This window comes from Notolabrus celidotus, chromosome 7, assembly GCF_009762535.1.
Source record: "Notolabrus celidotus isolate fNotCel1 chromosome 7, fNotCel1.pri, whole genome shotgun sequence".
In the NCBI taxonomy this organism is placed as follows: Eukaryota; Metazoa; Chordata; class Actinopteri; order Labriformes; family Labridae; genus Notolabrus; species Notolabrus celidotus.
The window spans coordinates 32,606,334-32,629,369 of NC_048278.1; the positions used below are offsets into that span (position 1 = coordinate 32,606,334).

At 41.6% G+C, this 23,036-nt stretch overlaps 1 protein-coding gene across 1 annotated transcript; it reads right to left on the minus strand.

Moving 5' to 3' along the window:
* Positions 1–1,104: 1,104 nt before the first annotated feature.
* si:ch211-79m20.1 (putative mediator of RNA polymerase II transcription subunit 26) lies at positions 1,105–22,079 on the minus strand. The gene is made up of 7 exons (XM_034687627.1): positions 21,133–22,079; positions 8,714–8,816; positions 6,050–6,115; positions 5,732–5,928; positions 4,472–5,606; positions 2,267–2,405; positions 1,105–2,143 (listed from the first exon to the last, which is right to left on the minus strand). Exons 1-6 carry the CDS (start codon positions 21,202–21,204, stop codon positions 2,275–2,277), a joined length of 1,704 nt encoding a protein of 567 aa, XP_034543518.1. The 5' UTR covers positions 21,205–22,079; the 3' UTR covers positions 1,105–2,143; positions 2,267–2,274.
* Between the last annotated feature and the right edge of the window lie 957 nt (positions 22,080–23,036).

A 23,036-nucleotide genomic window follows, 5' to 3' on the forward strand; every position in this document is an offset into this window, starting at 1 on the left:
CTGATGCGCGTGAAGGGGCCTGTGATTGGATGACAGGCAGTGTGATTGGCACATGATCTGCCGCTGCCATTTTATCTGACCTAGGATCTGTAGAGTGCAGTCTGCTGTATTTACAAGAGTTAATAGTCAATATACGGGACAATTGAAGTCCCGTATGAAACAAACTGATTTGGCCCAATATATGGGATGTCCCGGCTAATACGGGACAGTTGGCAACCCTAGTGCCGCTCCATGTGAGACTATGATAGGTTCTTTCATGATTCAGTTTAGATTTGTCCACCGGTTCAGCTCAACAACAGGACAAACTCACAATTTAAATCAAAACTTGGGGTTTGAAAAGTTTCTAAAATTCCAAGTAAATTTTGCATTCCTGTTCAAATTATTTGTAGGGATTTTAGATTACTGTCTTAATATTTGATTCTCTCAAAAGCCCTTCTAGGGACTGGTGGATGGCTGTCCCCAGTTTGTCTGTGTATATTATATATTAGTATTGTTATATTATATTATGCTATATTACATTATTATTGTTTACTACAACTAACAGTCATATTACATACCCATATTTATTTATTATATTGCTTAATCTGTCATAACCGAACCATAATCACACCATGTCAACCTGTCACTACTAAATCAATTTTAATACTGCCTGTAATTATTACTATTTAATCCATCTGTACCATTTGTGTATATCTTAGATTTGTACATTTTTATTCTATCTTTATTTATCTATTTTATTTCTACTTAGTTTATTTTACTTATGACTGGGTTGCTGCAGCAACCGAATTTCCCCCCGGGGATCTATAAAGTAATATCTTATCTTATACTGTATCTGTCCTTTATAAATAAACCATGAATAAAATAAAATAACTTATTAGCAAATTAAAGTTATTCATATGCATGAATGCATTTAATTCAGAATGTATTATATAAAGCAATGCAACATTTTGATTGCCATTATAAAATGTTGCATGCTTGGTTGGTGATTGCACAAAAAAGACTTATAAGTATCCTTGTATGTCTTTTTTATCACATAACCACCCAGACAAAAACATGCATGCACTCTCAAACACTCATATATAACATGACACAAAAGTAGAAATGTGTATTTGTTGGATATTTTTATTTTTTATTAAAAATAACATTCATAAGAGTAACAGTTGTACAACCAATAATTATAATCTGAGACATGTCCGCAACAATAATTACACTTGAGAACTGGAGGACTTCACATCCTCCTTTTTTTAAATAAGTTAAGAAATAAAGTTTTTCTTCTCCCCCCCCCCCTGAAATAATTTTCTAGAAGCATTTGTACATACAGTGTTGGCTATAACTGGCTCACAGCGATCTCTAAAGGCCAGGTCTTTAAGACTTGCTTTAATGTGGATATTCATAGCATGTTATCTAGGCAGGCATTTGGTTGTTACTCCATTTGGATCTGGCAGTAGTACAAAACGAGCAGGTTATCAATATTTTCCAGTACATTACGCTACAGTACACAGTAGAGCACTTCTCTAGTCAATGTAGTATGGTCAGTGTTTGGCTACTCCAGTGTTAGATACAGTTAGATTCAGACATGGTAGGATAACAGTAATGTTTGGCATCGAGGCCTCAGCTGCACACTCCAGTTTCCAGTTATTTTCCCAGTGTAGAAATCCAGTTCTCCACCACTTCAGTTTTATCTTGAGCTCCACATTCAGTCATTCTTAGTCCAAGTCATGGTCCTCCGTTTGAGGACCAATCAGTAGTTGAGCTAGAAGTCACAAGTGTTCAAGCAGCCAGTCAATGGCTGCAGAGGTGACAACCAGTCTAGCTCTGGGAGTCCAGTAAGCTTCAATCGATCCATATTAACTGGATTTGTGGTTCATACAAATAACTTCCAGTGTTAGTGTGATAAATATCCTCCATTCCAAAGAGTTCATAAGATTGCACTTTTATTGTATCCAGGAAGCTGGACGCTCTGCGGCAGCTCTGGAGCAGGAAAGGTGACTCTCTGAAGATCTCCACTGAAAAGAGCAGCAGTGTCCAAAACCTCTGCATCCATCCACAGATTCACTCTTTCCACATTCAGAAATCACAAGTTTCTCCATGTTCCTTTGGTGCAATACGTCTTGCCAAAGCTCTTGGTAAGCTTTACCATTCCCTGTGATGAAAAAGAAACATGTTCAGTTGTCATTCATACTGCTTAGCAAACGTGTCTAACAGCGGTGAGGTCAGTGGGTCAGACCCATAATTCCTCCTCCATCCCTAAGGCTCACTCGCTCACCTTCAGCTCTACATGATCATGGCTCTCATGGCTGATTTGCTGATGCGCTTGCGGTGTTTCCTTCTGCGGCGGCGAGGTGAGGCTGGTCTAAACGGGGCTTGGCGGGCTGATGTCAACACAGGAGACGGTGTGGAGAGGGCTGAAAGAAAGCAAAGGGAGGTAGAAGACAGTGAATACATGCAGTCTTCAGAGAACACTTCTAACATTAACTCATATATTTTCTCACACTCAACAGCTGTATAATGCACCACTGATTTATGGGTGTGGAGCTCCTGCTCCTCCGGCTCTTTATCCTGAACGACAGCTAACAACCTTGAGTAAGTCTGTGTAACAAAGGTCTGCAGGTTGAAGTCAAACATGAAGCAGAGGGAAATCAAAACCTCTGACTGCAGAGCTCTCAGGGGATAGTGGAAGAATAGCAGGACACATGTGGTCCAATGTTTAGTCATACATGTTCAGTTTGCTGCTTCCTGCCTGGGAAACTTGCCTCCGATTCTCCCATACATTCATAGCTTAAAACATTCGCCAAAACATGGAGCAACTGTAGTGCACTCCCAATGTCATCAGTGACTTCTGAGGCTCTGGAGGGGGCTTTGTCAAACCTGAGGATGTAACCCTAATGGTGTCAAAATTTCAAATCTGAACAGATGTTGAAAATGTAAGAGATCCACACATGATGACAAATAATGCCAGATTTAATGGTTTTGTTTTTATAGTGTGTGGAAAGCAACGATATGGCCAACACAGCACACCACACACTATCAGATCAGTTCAGCTCCTCTCCTTGTCTGTTAGATTGTGGTATGTTCTATAGCAGGGGTTCCCAAGGTGTGGGTCAGGACCCCTTGGGGGGTCGTGAGACACAAATGGTGGGTCGTGACATGTCTTCCAGAATGTTATTTTTTTTAAGTTATCTAAAAATAGTACATTTTACCCATTATAGTAAAAATGATCGACAAAAATAGTAGCCAAATTTTAAATAAAACCTTGAAAATAGAAAATATAATGAGTTTTCTGCCTTTATTTGTTGCCTGATGACTCCTAAGTTTAGGGTTAGTGAACAGTTAATTATCAAAAGCATAGGTTCATTCATAACGGCACAGGAAACACAGACACATGCTCATATAGGTAGGCTGATTTTCCACAGAGCAGCTAAATGAAGCCACATTAAATCACTGTGAGGGACAGAGGGGGCCGTAAGTCTTTGGTACCTAAAAGTTTGGGAACCCCTATTCTACAGGACACGTTGTGTTGTTTCCACAAATCAACCAGCAGTCCTTCATCTCTGACATCCGTCTTTCTTTCACATTTACGATTATCGCCATGGCTGTGTTTGTTGTGCTTCCCCCATCAGTCAGCATGCAAACCTGACTGGTTATCATTTAGTTCCATGTGACAATACACAGAGTGAGCGCTTAGCTGTCCTCAAGGTTCCCCCAACACAACAGGACATCTGATCCTAAATATTTAATATATCACATTTGTACTATTTCAAAAACATATTTTGGAGCAGGTCCGATTGTCTTCCAAAGTAAAGGGGGAAGTAAAATAACTCTTAACATACTTCAAACCACAGAAGAGTTGGTCTTAACCAATTCCCAGTTGAGGATTTCAACCCTGAGGTCAGTTTGATGACTCAAAACTGCATAAACCCTGACCTTAAAATCCAAGATGGCTGCTGCATGCATCAACATTAGAAAAGGCAGAGTGATATACGGTACTCTGGCACTTCTGCTTTGTTCATGTCTCATTAAATCTGTCTCATACACAGTACTATTAAACTACCATCATGGATATGTTGCTACAATATGTAAGTGTAAATACTGCTTCATGTATTGTTATCAACAGGGAGTGCTAACAATGCTCTAGCAAACAATACTTCCCACCCAAAGGAATCTTAATTTTTTTCCAATTGGACTGCAACCCAGTCAACTCTGCAGTGGTGTCATTTCCTGCTCCAGTTTCTCAGATGAATAAAATGCAGTATGAAGGCGGGACATTGTGCTGCCTCAATTCGACTCTTGAGTCCCCAAACTCAATGAAAGTTCAGTCATGAGTAAATCAATAACCCCTCTCACAACTCATTTCAGTGAAATGCTCCTCAGAAGATGAAACTTGTGTAAAAATAAGCTTGAAAAAAATAACCTTTGCCCACTAAAATGAACTCCATGCACCCAAACACTCCCTCACCCAGCAGAGCAGTACCTGTTTTAAATGTTGTCGGTTTTGGTCTCTGCTGAGGATGATGTGGATGAAGATGTGTCTCTCGATCCAGCTCCTGTTGTATTGTCTCCAGAGTCAGCCGTCTCCTCTCCTCCTCTGTTAAGTGACCGTACCCACTGGTCACTTTTGAGTCTCTTTCCTTCCCCTGACTGGCCAGCTCTGCCCCGGCCCCACTATTAGCTGACCCACTCTCCTCTCTTTCGCTCCCTTCTTTCTGACTGGCTGTTGCAGTCTCAGTCTGTCTGTGATTTGTGACCTCTGTCGTTTTTTGGCTGGTCACTGAGTCTCTCTGTTTGGTGGTCAGAGGAAGGGTGGGGTTGAGTTCTAATGTGGGCAGCCTGGTTGGGCTGGCAGGTGGAGAGGCGCTGTCTGATTGTGGAGCATTGAGGCGATATTGTGTCCTCATCTCTTGGTCCTGTGCTGCTCCGGGGTTGTATTGCGTTGGATAATGCGGCTGCTGATGATACTGGTACTGCTGCTGAAGCTGCTGCTGTCTTTGCTGATGCTGCAACAACTGTTGCTGCCTTTGCATGTGATCTGAATGATGCACACCAGCTCCGCTGTTTGCTACATGTACGCCACTCTCCTCCTTGCTTCCATCATACCCACTCCCATGCCCGACAGGTTGTGTACTTCCCATGATGCTATGCTCTGCCCTGGCTTCAGACGGCCAGCTGCTGACCGGTGTAAGCCCTCCAGCAATTGGTTGCTGCACCCTTGGCTGAACGTGTGTTGGCGTCTGGTGCACCCTGGGTTGTGTCCAGTGCACCAGCTGGGTGTAGCTGCCATGCTGCCACTGTTTCGCCACCGACTCACGCTCCTCAGGGTGGTGGTGCTGCTGGTTGTGCTTCAGGTCGTCGTGTCGATGGAGGTCGGCCTTGGACGTCTGAGTCTTTGTTGGAACGGGTTGGACCGGCCGCAGGATGTGGGAGGATGGTGGAGGCTGCTGCTGTAGAGGTGGGTTGGGGTTGCTCACAGTGGAAGACCGAGGCATGGGAACAGGCAAGGAAGATGAGGGGGATGAAGGAGCTTGGCACCTGCAGGAGACATGATCCTCCACTGAGATGATGGCTTTGTCATAGCGGGGTTTCTTGTTCACATACTGGATCTTGATCACCTGGTATAGAAGGAAAGAGAAACAGGACTTTATATAGTTGTAAAAATCTACATTAATATTTTTAACAGAACAGAGGAATGTATTTTGATGGTCCTGTTTTTATAGCAGCTGTATGCTTTGTGTACCTGAATGTATCTGCTGGAGGTGACAGTGGGCACACATTGCAGCAGCCTGGTGTTGCAGCATCCAGAACACCGCTGCACTTCCAAGCAGGGCGGCCATAACATAAAGTTGGCGTTTCGGCGATCTAGCATCGACCTCGTCACCTCCATCACCTCTGTCCGAACTTTGCACGCCGCCGGCTGAGCCATCGGTGCCTCCACTGGTAGGGGAGGGAGAGAGAGAGAGTTTTAGAGTTTGTGTGTTATTAGAAGTGTTGACAGATAGATGACGGGTAGAAAAAAGACAGACAGGAAGGGACAGGAATAGATGCGGAAACCTACCAAGACTTCTTATGTATCGCCCGTGGGTGTGGTTTGAGGGTATGTCATGCTCGTCTTCTTCCTCTTCTACAGAAAAAGACAAAAAAGGAAGAGAGGTCAAAAGGGTGAGAGATAAGTGGATAAGGGAATGATTCAAAAACACAAACAGAGACTTATTAAGTCAACTTATTTTCCAATTGTCTGACAGAAAACTGGGCAGCATTGAAGCGATGACAGAAGTCTGTAAAGCATACGAGGCAGATAGAGCATATTTTCCAAAAAGCTCATTGTTCCCAGCAGAAAGGAAGCCATTTTTTTCTCCTCTCCCTAAAACAATTAAGCTATTTTCTGCTGCAATTTGTCCCGGCGCTGTCGAGAACACTGGGGAGGAGAGATACGAGGAGTTAAATATAGCTATCGTGTGTGGACTTATGAGTGTGTGTTTGCACTTTAACATATGTTGTCATTCCATACTGTAGCCCCATCGCCCTAATTATATCCCTGGTGCAGATTGCTGCTGGTCACTGTGTGTAGGTGTGTGAGTGTGTGTGTTACACGCAGATGCACGAGGTGTTATTAAGTTGCCTTTTAGCCCTAATTAACTGCCTGGTGCTGAAAGAGCACGTTTCTGTATTGTTCCCAGAGGCTTTTTTCTAATTTTATCTTTGCATTCATCTGTGACTGAATTTTTTCGAAGACTTTCTCTTTCGTGTGATGACATGTGACCCATTTTATCCTGCAGAGCAAGACAGCTAATAAGAATCAGAACATGACTGATGTTACTGCAACTTTGAGAAAATCATCACGTTTCCACTCCTGCTCAGATTTGACTTTTAATTAAAGACTTGCGAGGTAGACTTGACACAGGCCCTAGCAGATGGGAATGCTATTCCTCCTGTAGGTCTTTGGCGTTGACAGTATAGGAGAAGGGGAGGTAACCACTGATACGTATGTCAACCCCTTGTTTTTGATTCCCATGTAGAAGCCTAAAGTTTGACATCTGGGCCATCATCATCATGTGGATTTCTTGAGGTAGATATATTTTCAATGGTACAAGATTTTCATAAAAACACCAAGAGGCTCAAACAATACAAACACAGTCAAAAAGTGAGGTTCAATGACTGAATTAGCTGTATTGATGTTCAGAAGCTGGTTGACTGCATCCACTTTACACTCAAAGAACCAATCGTCCATAACAAAATATGAAGCCCATGCAGAAGTGCTAAAAACTGCAGTTCATCAAGTGTCCGCTTGAGGCTGTCTGCAGAAAAACCGGACACCACATACACATCAATTCAAGAAAGAAGATCTTTACAGCAGAAATAAACATGTTTACAGCCTGATTCAAAAAACAGATTAGGTCTGAATAGCTGATTTCTCTATCGGCACACACTTTACAGGGGATGACTGTTTTATAATTGAGTATTTTTGAAGATATTACACTTACAAGTTTTGGCTGAATAAGAGCTGGGCTGACTTGATTGACAGGTGCGGGGAAAAGGCTTAAGCCCCACCTCTTTACCTCACACTATCTCAGAAGAAGTCATATTGAGTTCAGCATTTCCAATATGGCACCCGCCAACGATTGGCTTCAGAACAGGGCTTCAGGAACAGATGGGTGACTTCACGGATACTACGTCCATTTATTATACACTCATGGTTAAATTATGCTTCAAAGTTTGTCTATTTAACACAGTTATCTATGTATAATGACTCACATTTGGAGCCAGCCCCAAGTGGCTATTTAAGGAATTGCAGTTTTGGTCTGCTGCCCTTTTGACCCCCACATGTTGCTTCACCTCTATGCTCATTAAAAGGTCAATGTTAGCCTCTCCCTGAGCATACTTAATGTTGTCCATTTTACTCATAATGGGACCATAAATAACACAATGAATACCTAAGGTGACAACATTGGAACAATAAAACACATCATGACAACAACAAGATCCATAAAATGACTTACTCCTCCACCCTTCAACTTAAAGTTAATTCTAAAAAAAACATCACTTCCTCGAGTCCTGTTTCTAAACACCCCTCTCTCTCTGGGTTCCTCTCTGTGGTCGCTGTTATGTCACTCTGTAATTTATGCATTATGGAATGATCAAAGAACTTCCCATTAATATATGTATATGTGACTTGATTCCTCCGAGTGATTACATTAATGAATTTTTTAATTAGCTGCCGAGCTGAGTGCACAAGTTTGTTTTGGACTCTGTTTTTTGGGGGTGGAGGTGTGGAGGGGGGTTGGTCTCTGACGGTCACACAAACACGCACACACATTTAGATTTGAAAACTTGGAGAGGAATCCAGAGCACGGAGAACAATGAAGTGACCTTGTGCTGGGAGTCTCTCTCTCTCACTCTCTCTCACTCTCTCTGCCTTATTTTGTCCGACACACAACAAGGTCAAAGCCACTCTCTCTCTCTCCCTCTGTCTCTCTGTCTCTCTTCGTGTGTGTCTCTCTCTCTCCCTTCTCTATCTCATCAAGCTGGCTCATCATTCTTGCTGCTGTCTCGGGTAAATATTGCCTTAACATGGGGCTTGGCGTGTATGCTGCTGCATTCCTATCTCCTCAGGCCTCTGCAGACACACCCACACACCTACCTCCTCCATGTCTGTGTTATTAGTCTACGTTTGTCTGTGTGTGTATGAGTATGTATGTGTGTGTGTGGTGGTCATAAGTACCTATTAGATTTGTCTCCTGCTGCAGTAGAAGCTTCAGGTCATCTACAGAGGAGATGGGAGAGTCCATCACCAGGTCGACCAGCGACATGGGAAGAGGATCACCCTGTGGAGAGAAGCAGACCACAGTTGTAATGCACTTCATGTAGAACATGACAACCTTACAAAACATAAAGAAAACTGTGTCACTTATCGATGCCAGCACAGTTTTAGGTGTTGAAAGAATAAACAAACACGTTGTTTGTGTCCACATTTAGCTTGATGCTTTAAATCTGTTATTTCAGAAGATAAAACATCAAAATGGACCGTCAAGGCCTGGACTGCAAAATAAAAAAAACATAACAGAAGGCATTTTCTGCTTCAAGCACTTCGTGTAGTAAGTTTGTGCACCATCAGTTGTTTAATGGGGCCTTCAGGGACACCTATAAAATTATATTGTGTCATTGTTTTCTTCACCAGATGTTTGTGCTGCTGATACTTGCCATGGCAGAACAAATATATGAGTTATTTGATATATTGATGCCAAAAAAACATCTTATTCTTTATGAACAGGCTGAATATTTTGCTATACAAATTAAAAATAATCTAAAAAGGGGAAAGAAGTATAGAATCCAAATACCTACTCCATTAATGCTTTTAAACTTCTAAAAATATTCCCAATTGAACACCAGGATTTTATCTTTTTCGGTCATTTGAAAGCAACTTTCTGTGATAAAGAAAAGCTGGTGGGTCAGCACTCTTAACAAGCTCTGATCCTAGAAAGAAACATTTTATATCGGGTTCAGACGGCAGGAAAAAATTATTTTCTCATTATCAATCCCACCAATTATTTGCAACATTTCTGCACAACTCATTTTGGCAGAAATGGGAGAAAGAGTATTGCAATTTCCCAAATCCGAAGTTGACATCTTAAGTCGCCTCTTATTCTAGTTGCAGATAATCTGAGTGAAAACAAACTGTTCTCTTTGGAGGAAAATCTGCTTTCAGTCTAACCCTAACGTACTACAGAGGACCACCCTGGGCCACATCCTGATGAAGATCCAGGACCCAAACAATCCTCTCCAGATTGTTGCAATTTCCCAGATCTCAAGGTGACATCTTCTAGTTGCCTCTTATTCTAGTTGCAGATAATCTGAGTACAAACTAACTGTAGTTCTGTTTGGAGGAAAATCTGCTTTCAGTCTGACCCTAACGCACTATGGAGGACCACCCTGGGCCGCACCCTAATGAAGATCCAGAACCCAAACAATCACATCCTTTTTTTTTTTCACGCAAAGACCAAGAATGATCACATTGTATGTGCAAGAATGGGTTTTTTAGGAGAAACAAAACTTGAGAGCCCTGAATTGCACAGGTCTAAATGTCATTACGATGCAAAAAAAGTTGCAGGATTGAACTAAAACAGAGCAAGGGTTTCTTAAGTAATGCTTACATAAGCAGAAAGATATCTGATACATCTTTGCACATCTACTTTTTTACTGTCCTGAAAACTCAGAAGAGAAAGTTTGAGGTACAGAAAAGAGCTTTGCTAACAAAAGGGAGAAACACCCAGAGAAGGAGGCCTGGTGTGTAATATCTCATTCCTCATCTCCAGTCAGCACTTGCTCCAGTTTCACTTCCTCCTGCAGAGGAAATGATGGTTGTGATTGGTGTTTTGTTGCTGCTATTGTCACTCTCTCCCTGTCTGTTTACCCACAAACAACACAACTGCTCCTGGTGTCACACAGGAACCTCGCCGTGCAAATGCAATTTCAGTTGAAATGACCAGAGTGTATCACAATACTTCATCAGTATCTGGTGCTAAAGCATGTCAAAGATAGTTTCAAAGAACAGTGTGCAGACTTTTTTTTTTTTCTTTGCAATATCATCAACACGTTCAAAGAGCCCAAAACTGTTAGATGTGTTTGCAAGTCAACATGTTATGCAAGTAATTTCATTCTGACAAGAGAAAGAAGAGGAATTTAATTAGATCTGAATGAATGCCATAGCAGGAATTCATTATGGATGCACTGTGGTTGGTTTTAAGGACAGACTCGTGTGGTTTCTGTGCCGAGATCAAAGACAGATTACTCAGCTCTCTCTGTGTCACATTTTGCTCTTTGCTTGGCTGTAAGTTGATACCATCTCAAAGTGGTTGGAACATCACTTGATACAGTCACATGCCAAAGAGATGCCAAAACAAATTAAGGAGTGTCAAGAACGTGTGAAGAAAATATTTGGCCTATCTCTTAAAGATGCCAAGGGAAAAAAAAAGTGAAAGCATTTATCTGCTCGCTGCAGTCGTGATGCAATATTTATGACTTTGATTACATCTTCACAATATCTGTAAGGTAAATAAATAGTCGGCTCCTTCAAGGATGTAGAAAGAGCTTAGCAAAGAGGAGATAACAGAAAGCTAGATCTATGATAGTAAGTTACATTTAAATGTATATATTTATTGTATCAGTGACCTCTATGTTCCTATTACTGAATGATAATGTCCTGCTGTATCTGCTATCATGATTTAATGTTTAATTAATACAAATCCCCAGCTTTCTAAGCTCTTTAAGTATTGATTAGAAGATATGGTATCTAATTGGTGTTTGTTTTATTAAAGCTACAGTAAGGAATTTTTTAATGGTTACGAAACAGACTGAAATTTAAAGAGAGTCCTTTTTATGACCTACAACAGCAAACAAGACCATCAGCAGCAAGATTGGCAACTTGTATGTTAGAATTTTTGATGCCAAAACAGAAAGTTCTTCACAGGAGCAGACTCAGAATTATCTCCACTGTCTTATTAGCGTATTGGTAATCATAGAAGTAATCCAACTCCAGTTTTCTCATCAAACTTATTTGCCCAAAGTCCATAATCTAAACTCAAACAACAGTGACACTAACGTCTCTCCTTTTACTACTTTCTTCTAAAAGTGATAATCAGGACTCTCCCCACTGCTCTGATAAGACAGCAGGTAGTTACTGTTTACCCAGAATGTGTTGCTGCACCACTTAACCTCACCTGAACTCGCTCTCTAGCCACATCAGCTATCTGTTGAAGCCATTATTAAACCCACCATCAAAGTTCATTAAAGACCTACAAATGATTGGCAAAAGAAAAGTTCTGACAGGACACTTTCTGTCTGGAAACACATCCAAATTCTCACTTCATCTCCAAAAAACTCAAGTAAAGAACATAAAAGTTATCATATATTCTCAACAGTTAGGCAACCATAAGGGCCTGTGTCCACCAATGGCTTATTTTGCACTAGCAGGATTCATGATCTTAATATCAGAACACTTCTCATTGGTGCTTACTGTCACTACAAAAGTCTTCTCACAGCAGTTCTGCTTCCATCGGTAGTGACATTTAAGTCCATTTTAAATTTCTCTGTGTGCTTGATAAATTTATTTTATTGGGTGAATTTGGTAAAGAAATGTTAAAATAATGGAAAGACACCCTGCCCTTCCATTAGCAGCAGCACTACACCTCAGATTGTACCCTAAATTATAGTGGTCAGTTTGTCCTTTGCCATTGTTGTCAGCAGTCTGGCTCCTTCTTCATTCTGATTGGTCTGTCAGGAAGAAGTGACATTGGCAAGCCACAGTGTTCATAAGTTTAGTTGTTCTTTAAGGCTAAGTGCTTAAAACACTGACCTGCTTAGGTTTTGTATAGAAAATTGACACTACCAGCACCCCCCTAAAAAAGGCCATTTTTGGACACAGGCCCTTATGCTAGTATTTGGTGCTAATAGCAGATATTCTTCAGTTACTGTTATAAGACCATCGCAGAAGAAGAGAGGGTATTATGCAAAGCACAAAGTGAACAATGGGACTGAAATAGACAATAATGTCATTTCCTCTATTATTTCAAACAATGATGGCAGTCTCACTGCTCCTCACTGATCGGATGTCTTGTGGTGCATTATTTTTTTCACTCCAGTGCAGAAGGATATCAATGTTCAGGTAATTAGCTTGATGTTGGTATGTCTGTGAAGATTCTCAGTCATTTAGGTCATGGTAATCCAAAGCTTGATCCATAAGGCAACTGGACTGGTAGAAATTCTTGAAGAAGCCTTTCGGAGGAGAGGTGAAACGTCTTCAAGAATTTCTACCAGTCCAGTTGCCTTACGGATCAAGCTTTGGATTCATGTTTGTATCTTTACTATGACGATAAACATTTTAAATTACCATACTTTTGCCATTCAATCAGTAACAAAGAAGCTTTTTGTGATATTTTTAGTTGCATCTGCGAAAAATATGATGTGAATCAATACTTGGACTTGATTGTATTGCAATTAAGGACTTAAATGAACAATTTCACTTGAAAAAATGTGCTCTTCACATAATGAATATTGGTTATCTATATTGTTACTGTTCGTGTCAGAGAGGATATGACCTCTTAACTTGAAAATAAACTGTTATTGTTCAATATGCATCAAGTCAGGTGAAACTCTAGTACTATACTTGAAACATAAGGTATAAACCTTTACATTTTTGTGTTAATTTCATGTTTTGAATGTTATTTTTACCAGCTTGGGGTTCATCAGTTGAGTTCCTACAGATTGTCAGAGATGCCTTCTAAAATACTTGTATGACATTTTCCATCCATCGTCCTCTCTCTCCTTCCCCCTCTCTCTCACTCTGTCTGTCTGCTTTGTGGGCGGCGGCGGTGGCTCAGGACACCTGGATGACTTTCATGAGCCATTGGCTGACCTAGTTAAGCAAACACTCACACACACACACTTGCCCCCTCTTTTCCAGTTCACACACAGATGCTTAACCACTTAACTATCCGCCCAATTTGTCCTGAGAGCCTTACACACACACTTACACTCACAGTCCCATTTATACACACACACACACTTACACTCACAGCCACATTTACACACACGCAGAGGCCATTTTCACATGTAAAAAAGCAATCACTGCAGGGACTGTGTTCATCACAAACATATTTAAAAATGCTCAGAGATTAGAGAGACAGAAAATAGTCCCTTGCGTGCACTGAAACCAAACCACTGGTTAAAAAAGTCAAAGTATTGGACAACAAGTTAATAATAGTGGAAAAGCTATGCTCCCCAGAATGGATCTGACACACAGATCTCTATTTACAAGCTAACACACACGCATACACACAGAAATAGGCCTCTGTTGTTTGTTTGTGTTTAGTCTCTGAGCAGCCTGTAAATAACTTCCCATTTTGCTTATCATGATTTAGAAGTGTGACATTGCTTCTATATATCTGGCCCTGCGTGAGTGTGTGTTGCTAAGCTCAGAGAAGAGTCTGACAGGAAGTCATGATCTACAAGCAAACAGGTCTCTCACACACACACACTCACATTCGAGTGAAAAAACACACACTGCATGGGGCCTTGAGGGAAGCCTGGGAGGCAAAGAGATTGTAAGGAATGTTTGAGGAGAAAGGTGAAGTGTAATGGAATGTAATTATGGGGCCAGCTGACTGCTCGTACACACTAAAGACACACACTTACACACACTGTTATACATAAACATGCAATCAAAAAGAGGAACAGGTTAGGAAAAGTAAGCAGAAACAAATAACACTGGATCCAAGTGTGTGACCGGTGACTCACAATCACACCGCGCTTTCACAACACACACCTCCTTCTACCCGAAAAATGGAAGACAGCCAACATGACGTCGTATGAAAGAGATAGACTTGCGGAGCTCTCTGCAAGAAGTCTTTCTCCCTCTCTCGCAAACACACACACAAAGATTTCCCCCCGAGATGATGGATGGAGAGAAGACAGATGAGAAGAGGATAGAAAAGAGGAGACAAGATGAAAGTTATCAAAAAAGGAGGAGGAGAAATCGAAGAAGGGGGGCAGTCTGAGGGCTGAGCAGGGTCTCCAAGCGATGCGGCACAACCCTCAACAGTTTGCACATGTTTGCCGTCAAACCAGCACAAGGCTGTGAAAACCAGAGGGAGTTCTTGTCCAAGTTTATAACAGCACCTTAAATTCCCCAAAACAAGAGCAGACAGAGTTCACGGCTCTGAAACAGCCTGTCATTTCACATCAATTTGACAAAGCACCAATCGCCTGGCTCTCTTTGTATGCTGATGATGTGCTGTGTTCTGTGTCTAATATCATATTAAAGCAGAGCTCTTTGGACTGCTGATCTAACAAGAAACATTACTTGAAGGAGTTACTCTGAGCTGTGGGAAATAGTGATGAGGGTTTTTAAATATGTTTGCCATTTCACAGTTTAGGGAAGGTGATTAATCAAGACTAGAGATGTAAGGATGTATCACTAGAAGGTAAAAAATCAATACAAATAAGGGTGGATTCAAATCAATTCAACATGCTATGTTATTTTTAAACAGTAGAAGGCGCTATCTGTATTTCACACCGCTTGTTCAACATCATTAAGTCTCTTGCGCTGCTCTCTCGTCACTCCCCGTGTTGAGCATAACAGACATGGCAGCAGCAGGTGAAGACCGAGCTCAAGATGCACCTTTGTTTCAAGTCTGAGGTATAGCAGCATTCTGGCTTTCCCTGATAGTCCTTCAGAAAAGCATGTAAAGTCCAAGCTGCACACATACACACCAGTGCATTGTGTTTTGACCTGCAGTGAAACTGTTACTCAAAACATCCAGCTCACACTTTGTCCCCACTGGGGTTGATGCAGATGATGTACTACAGAGTGATGACAATTCTCACAAGTGGAGATATCACATCCCTTTGTTCCTGTCACTGTGTTTCTGACATTTCCAAAGAAAACCTGCAGTCACAACCTTTTCTTCTTCCTGATAGTTCCTTTGGCAGAGAATCTCACTTTTAAAGAATTGATAGGATCCAGGAAATTTAAAACAGGGAGAGATATGCAACTTCCCCATCATGAGTATTTGGATAGTGACTTAATGGTGCAAACATCTCAAATACACTTTTTCTATGGACTCAAACAACCTCATTACAGCCTCAAAGTTGACCAAGACAAAAATAGTTGAGGCTGAAAGTGAAAAAGGACTAAGTGTTCCTTTTTCAAAGAGGGATGAAATAAAGTAATTGTGGTTTTAGATTAAAAGAATGTGGCTGACTGTCTTACACTGATCATCAGCTTTGTATTCTCCATACATCAAGAGTGCTTTTATTCTGAAATCAAAAGTGTACAGACTGGCGTTTAGTACAACCATGCAATTTTAATCCAGGTCTGTTAGTTTCAGGTCATATATTCTTTTATTTAAAGAGATTCACCTTATTTGTTTTAATATCTAATAATTTCATTTGAGAATTGTTCACTTTCCATTTCTTTATAAATGTTCTGAAATGTTCAAACAAGGTATTTTTGTTCGGTCATTTTTAGTTTTTTTGCAAGGTGCTAAAAAAAAGTGTGCAGTGGTTTTATTTGAGTTACAACACACCTTAAAAATGAAACAGGATGACTTTGTTTAGAAAGGAATATAAGAGGAAAAATATAATGCAACTGTCCATATCTGAGCATTGAAATAAGATACTAGTTATTTAAATTTTGAGTTCAATCTAATTTTCTTGGAAAATGTTAGAGAATCGTGAGTGGACCAAATATCTGGATTTGAATCAAATCGTGGGTTTTGTGTATCCTTACATCCCTAATCAAGACCATAACACTCTAATGTACTGATAATCACAGCATCAATGGTTGGAATCCTGCCCTACTAGAACTTCAGAGAGTCACTCAGGCTCCTTCTTTACCATTACACACCAGCCCTCCTGCATCAGCCACTTATTAAAACAGTGCCAAGAAAGTCTGTATTAAAACCTGCCGGCTTGAGTAAACAGCTAGCATTCCAAGCTAGCTTTTGCTTTTAAAGTCACATACCTGCCGCTAATTCAAAGAAATCCCCCCCGCTAGATGCCGAGAGTATGATTGACAGCAATGAGGCATGGCTGCAGGGCTTGTATTTGAAGCAGCCTCAGGGTTTGATTCAGCCCCAGGTGTTGTCTCACTGCATAATCAAAGGTGGTCTAAATTTTTTACACATTCGCAATGTTGTGAATGTGAACTTTCTCCCTGCGAAATATACTGCTGCTATCACTGACAGATAAAAATAATGAGGCCGTCTTGTTCTTTCCAGGGGTCATGAAAATGTAATCTTGGTATTTGTTTGCAACATACACAACCACAGGTGGAAAAAATTTACTCAGAAGTGCATCAATCTCTGACATATCTTATTAAATCTTTGATTTCTGTGAGAAATTTGATGCAAATTTCAGATTCCCTGCACATTTACAGCCCTAATTCAACCAACTTTGTATATCCATACACCTTTTACCCTGTCATTTTGTAATATTTCCAATCTACTTGAAACTAAATGAGTGTAAGTACAATCCACAATTCCACTTATCATGTATTACTTCCATCCTTATATGTCAAACTGATCTGCACTGTGGAGCTTGCAAACAAATACTCTTATGTGCCGCTGCGCTTTTCTATCTGACACACATCACATGCACAAACAGCAGCAAAATTCCCCCCTCCCCTGCCCTGCCCACACACACAGAAACCCAACCACATATGTCCACTAACACATAAGCAGCTACGCAGGGCCATGCCACCAGATGTGCGCACACACACGACTACACGCCACACAAGTCTGTGAAATCCCTGGCAGATTATTTGTTGTTCTTATGTAAAATGGATCAAGCCGGGCTGCAGCAAATCATCCAAGCTTGCCTGCAGAGACAATAGTCAGACTGCAACCTGTTCAAGGGCCACCAATCAGCTGTGCGTGTGTGACATTGTGAGTGTGGTGATGTAGCAATTGTCTTTTGAACAGCAGCTGATGAAAAAATTGAGGTCTGACCTGGTGTGTGAGTGCTTTTGTGAGTTTGGATTTTACTCCAGATGTATTTAATTCTGTGTGTGAGTGTGTGTTTGTGTATTTGTTTAGTATAATCTGTGGGGTTTAATTTGATGCTCATACACGTGGCGGTGCATGCTTAAAGTAATCATCTCTCCCTATAAGTTGTGATAAAGTCTTCAGGATGCATCTTTACGTCAGTCTAAGCGAACTTGTAGAGACTGCTGAGTAATCTCTATGTTGACCGTGTGTGTGTGTGTGTTGTGTGTGTGTGTGTGTGTGTGTGTGACTATGCAAACTGAAATCTTTTCCATGGACAGATGTGGAAGAACTGGGATGCCAAAAATGTCTCCTTTTTGTTTTTTTCCAAACAGTGTGACAAGAGGAGGATTAGAGGGTCATGTGGCAGGTCAGCATCTCTTTAAATGTAGAAATAAGTCAGATGTCCAAAAAGATGTCATTGCCAGTGTAAGCTGCAGTATAACTCATCATTCCCATGAAACAAAGCATGGTCACAGTTTCCATAATGATCCTACAGATAACAGCATCCCCTGTAAGACTCTTATAACTCCTAAACTATCTCTTGGTGTGGTGCCATCGGATGCAATGCTATAAGATTCCTACATAAGTTGCAAGAAACAAAAGAACAATAAAGCTGATGAGATCTACAGACACCCCTCAGAGTTGGCAGGGTAAAAAGGTCTTCTATTTGCTTCTTCTCTTTATCCAAACTTTACCAAGTGGTGTTTGTAGCTGGAACTTAACTAGATCTCACCGCGGAGCTTGTACAACAAATAATGATGGCAATCGTGAAATCTTTCTGCTGAGTAAATCAAATGAACATGCATGGTGACAAACTTGAAATGCAATGAACGTAGCCTGTGAGGGTTTGAGTGGGCCGTAAAATAAAATAAAAAGTATGAAATACACACTACTGCCTGAATTGCAAGAAGTAGCACCTAAAGTGCAATGAGTCTGCCATGCATTCACTCTCAAGACTGTCCAGGGAACAGTCATATGATACGATACGATATGATCAGTGGCGGTTCTAGACCAATTTTACTGGGGGGACCAGGCTTGGGCCAAGGGTGTTGTTAGAGGGACACATTCAACCCTGACAAAAGAGAGTGAGAAGGGCGAGGACCGCTGAGAACAAACTGGCAAAACATCAGTGCATCCCTATATACTGGACATATATACTACTGTGTACTAGATCAACATGCAGACTGACAGCAGCTGTTTGGCTGTTTACACTCAACATGAGTCCCTTAGCGCTCTAAGGGACTTGAAACAAGCGCCACACGCATGTGTTCCGCCTGTTACATCGGCGCGATACCGAAGCTTTTTTTTATTGTATAATATTTGTTTGGTGTGGAGGGGGGGCACAGGGGGTCCAGGTTCAGTTTGACAGGGGCACTGGCCCCTGTTGGCCCCTCCCCAGAACCGCCACTGGATACGATACGATACGATGTCCTGAATTGTCCCTGTTGGGAAATTTGTCTTTCACATCAGTGCTGCACATGTTACCTGCTCTTTAAAAGAATATGAAAATAAAAAATCACCACAATGACACAAGAACACACATGAATAAAAAAGACACAACATACTCTTAAAGAGAGAGCACCATAACACTGTCCCAACCCTAACAGGCTATTCACTATTTTAAGTTCTGGTAGAGATTGGCACAAAGGAGTTTTTAAAACGATTCAATTTACACTTGGGGACTCTGTACCGTCTTCCAGATGGTAAAAGTTCATACTCAGAGTAACGGATGTGCAATGGATCTGAAAGTACTCTCTGAGCCTGCCCAAGAACAGACTGCTCATAAAGGGCCGGTAGGGAAGGGTTGCCAGTCTTTCCAATTACCTTCATGGCAGTCTGCACCAGGCGGGAGAGTTTGGTTTTCAGCTGAGCAGAGAGGTTACCAAACCATGCTGTCATCCCCTACCTGATGATACTCTCCAGTACAGCCTGATAAAAGAAATACCTGCCATGATACAGTTTGGCCACTTAGATGCACTGCTGAAAGCTATCTTCTCTCAATTGGTGTCAACTTTGGCAGCAAAGTCGATGGTTAGCTAGCATGAGTGCTCAGACAGAGAGAAAGCTGAGGAAATGTGGTTGTCTCTGAGTTTGCAGTGAAATGAAGAAGCACTGTCTTTGGATTCAGTAATTAAAAACTTGAGTGGCAGAAACATATTGAAACTGTTTGTCACAACTTACATGCAAACTTCCTTATTAGCTGACTCACTGTAAGTCACACCATCACAGCATCATTGAACGCTGTTATCGCAGACTTCATGAGAGGGCAGTTTGATACAATCACCACTCAACAAGCTGTAACTGCGAGCTGCGACAGATGTCATCTGATGGCTCATTCACATGACCAACAGCAGATGGGACGTGTCCAAAAAGAGGGCGTGAACGGCGGGATTTTAGAGACAACCAACTTCCAACACAGAAATTGACCCGATAGGTTACATCGCTTAGCTCAATAGGATAAGCATCAATTACAGAGAGATGGATTTAAATGATATGACAGATGCTCAGTGCAAAAAAATCTATTGGCTGACTTTTTTTGTCTTTTCAATGTTATAAGGACACCTGGCTGTTTCTGTTTGCTATGCAGAAGCTAAAGTAAGAGTGTTTGGGTGGAAGTGAAAGAGAAAAAGGGAGAAAGCATATCAGCAGGGTCTCAGTGTGATGTTTTGTCTTGGTGTAAAACAGCTGCACGACTCATGCATGGATTTTGTCCCCAGCTCCACTTCTGCATCAGGGTCCACCAACCCTGCCTCACTCTCTCTCTGTCTCTCTCCATCTCTCTGACAGTACGACTCTTCATCGTGACACCTCAGGTTATGAAACATGAAAAGGAACCGCAGAGGGAAAGAGATCATTCATACGACACCAGCAAGTGGAGTCACAGAGGGAGAACTAGTTAGACTGATGTGTAAGCTGTCACACAAAAATGAACTCCAAAAAGGCACACATGCACACCAGTGCACTGTGTTTTGCCCTGCAGTTAAACTGTTACTCAAAACATCCAGCACACACTTTGTCACCGCAGGGGTTGATGCAGATGATGTACTACAGAGTGACGACAATTCTCACAAGTGGAGATATCACAGCACTGTGTTCCTGTCACTGTGTTTCTGACATTTCCAAAGGAAGACTGCAGTCACAACCTCTTCTTCCTGATAGTTTCTATGGAAGAAAATCTCACTTTTAAAGCATTGATGAGATCCAGGACATTTAAAACAGGGAGAGAGATAAGCTACTTCCCCACCAAGAGTATTTGGATAGTGACTTTATAGTGCAAACATCTCAAATACACTTCAATGTTTTCTCAAACAACCTCATACCAGCCTCAAAGTTGACCAAGACAAAAATAGATGAGGCTGAAAATGAAAAAAGGACTAAGTGTACCTTTTTCAAAGATGGATGAAGTAAAGTAATTGTGGTTTTAAATTAAAATAATGTGGCTGACTGTCAGCTTTATATTCTCCATACATCAAGAGTGCTTTTATTCTGAAATCAAAAGTGTACAACCTGGCATTTAGTACAACCATGCAATTTGAATCCAGGTCTGTTATAGTTTCAGGTCATATATATTCCCCCCAGCACATCCTCCCTGTCTTACCTCAGCGCTGCTGAGCCGCAGCCGGGCCGCTGAGAGCGCAGCCAGTAGCAGCAGCAGGACCCAGGACCTCATGTTGCCGCCCAGCCTGAGGAGCCGCAAGCGACCGGCTGGGCATTTAGCACCTCGGCGTCCAATTCCCCCCGACTGCACCGACAGCCTCGTCCCGGTGTGTCGTGTGCTGCGCTCTTGTGCAAGGCTCGCACTGTAAAAGTATCCTCAAATGTGTCACTGCTTATAAGCGCAGCGTGTCCAAATGTTTGCTCATGGTGACTCACACGCAGGCGAGACGTCTGACTCTGTCCATGCTGCTGTTTTGAAAAAAACTCACTCAAAGAGACGTCAGGGTGAAGCGGGACAGGTGCGTAATGAGGTTTCTTCAGCACACGAAGGCTATAGCTACACAATGTGTTTCTGATATATCAGTCTGCAATTGGAGAGGGTCTTAGTGAGCCCACTCTAGGGTTCCAATAATGTCTCCAAATGTGTGATTTAAAAGAATGTTTCGTTAACCTTTGCTTTCAAAAACTCCAGTTAAAAATCCTCAGATAAAGAGCTCCTGTTTGAAACTTGCAGCATTTTTCCTCCTAAGTGCAAAACTCGCATCTCCAAAGGTCCGTGCGTAAAAGTTGGTTCATCTTTCAATGGTGCGTTCGTGCGTAATGCTCTGGACGCTCCACTGCAAGTCCAATTATTGTCACCCCAGCACGATTCACTTCACTGCAAATGACCTATCTGTCTTATCTTCAGCGTCCCCCGTTCTTGAAGGCTCTTCTTCACTTGCACGGATCTCTCACTCTGCCTGGAACCCCCTGCCTGTGCTCCCTTTCCCCGGTGTGTGTCTCCGTTCACCGGCTCCTCTAGATCAGGTTGTACTCGCCCCCCGCGTTTCTCCTCTCTGGTTACGTCTTGAATGGTGCACAGCTTTACCACACAAGAACAGGTCCCTCCTTAAGTTTTCAGGATCAAGTTTGAGGGAGAAAAAAAAAGGAGAAATACCGGAAACTGAGCGTTTTTGCTTTCAAAATAAGAGGATAAATTGGATTTTGCATGAGAATGTCTGTTCTGTCTGCTGAAAGTGGGATGAAGCAAAAGCAAAAAACTGATTGGAACAAATAAAGAAAATTTGGAATGAGGAAAACATTTATAATATATTACATGAGCATTATGTTATTAGATTTATTGAATGGATAGCAGAGGATCTGTTAAAGCAAAAAAACAAAGCCTCAATAGAACTCTGCAGATCATATAAAACAATGATTTCTCTTTGAATGACATCAGGACTGAGAGTGCTTTTGGATGATCCAGCTCTTCTAATGTCTTTATTTATTCATTTAACCAGGTAAGAGACTCATTGAGATATAAAACCTCTTTTTCAAGAGTGACCTGGCCAAGACGGCAGCACATAATAGGTTACAACACACAAGCACACAAAACAACACAAATAGAATACGGTCACAGTTTCACATGGTTACATGATTACACAGTGCAATCACAAGATCCAATGGAGCATGTTTTTTGGTCTAATGTATGTCTGAATTTGTTCTGTTATAAAATATTTGGATGGTACTTACACCAAACAGAAAACCTTCATTCATCACCTTCTTCCTTCTTCTTTCCATATGAATTTATACTGGCATGATTACATGAGTCAATCTATGTTGATGGCTACATTCACCATCCTGCACCTTAGGAAATGTAACATTTTACCCTGAAAGTTTATCACAGGAAGTCGCATTCTTTTGTGGTTGACTTGACTCTTAGTGTCAGTCTTGTGCCAGGGCCCCCAGCCTGTTCCTCTCCTCATGAAGGTAGAGTTTGCCACCTCCTTTTTTAGGTGCAAGGAGGCCTGAGCACCCTTGGGTGCTCTTAAAGGGAAAGTCTGGAGCCATTACATGCATGATTAA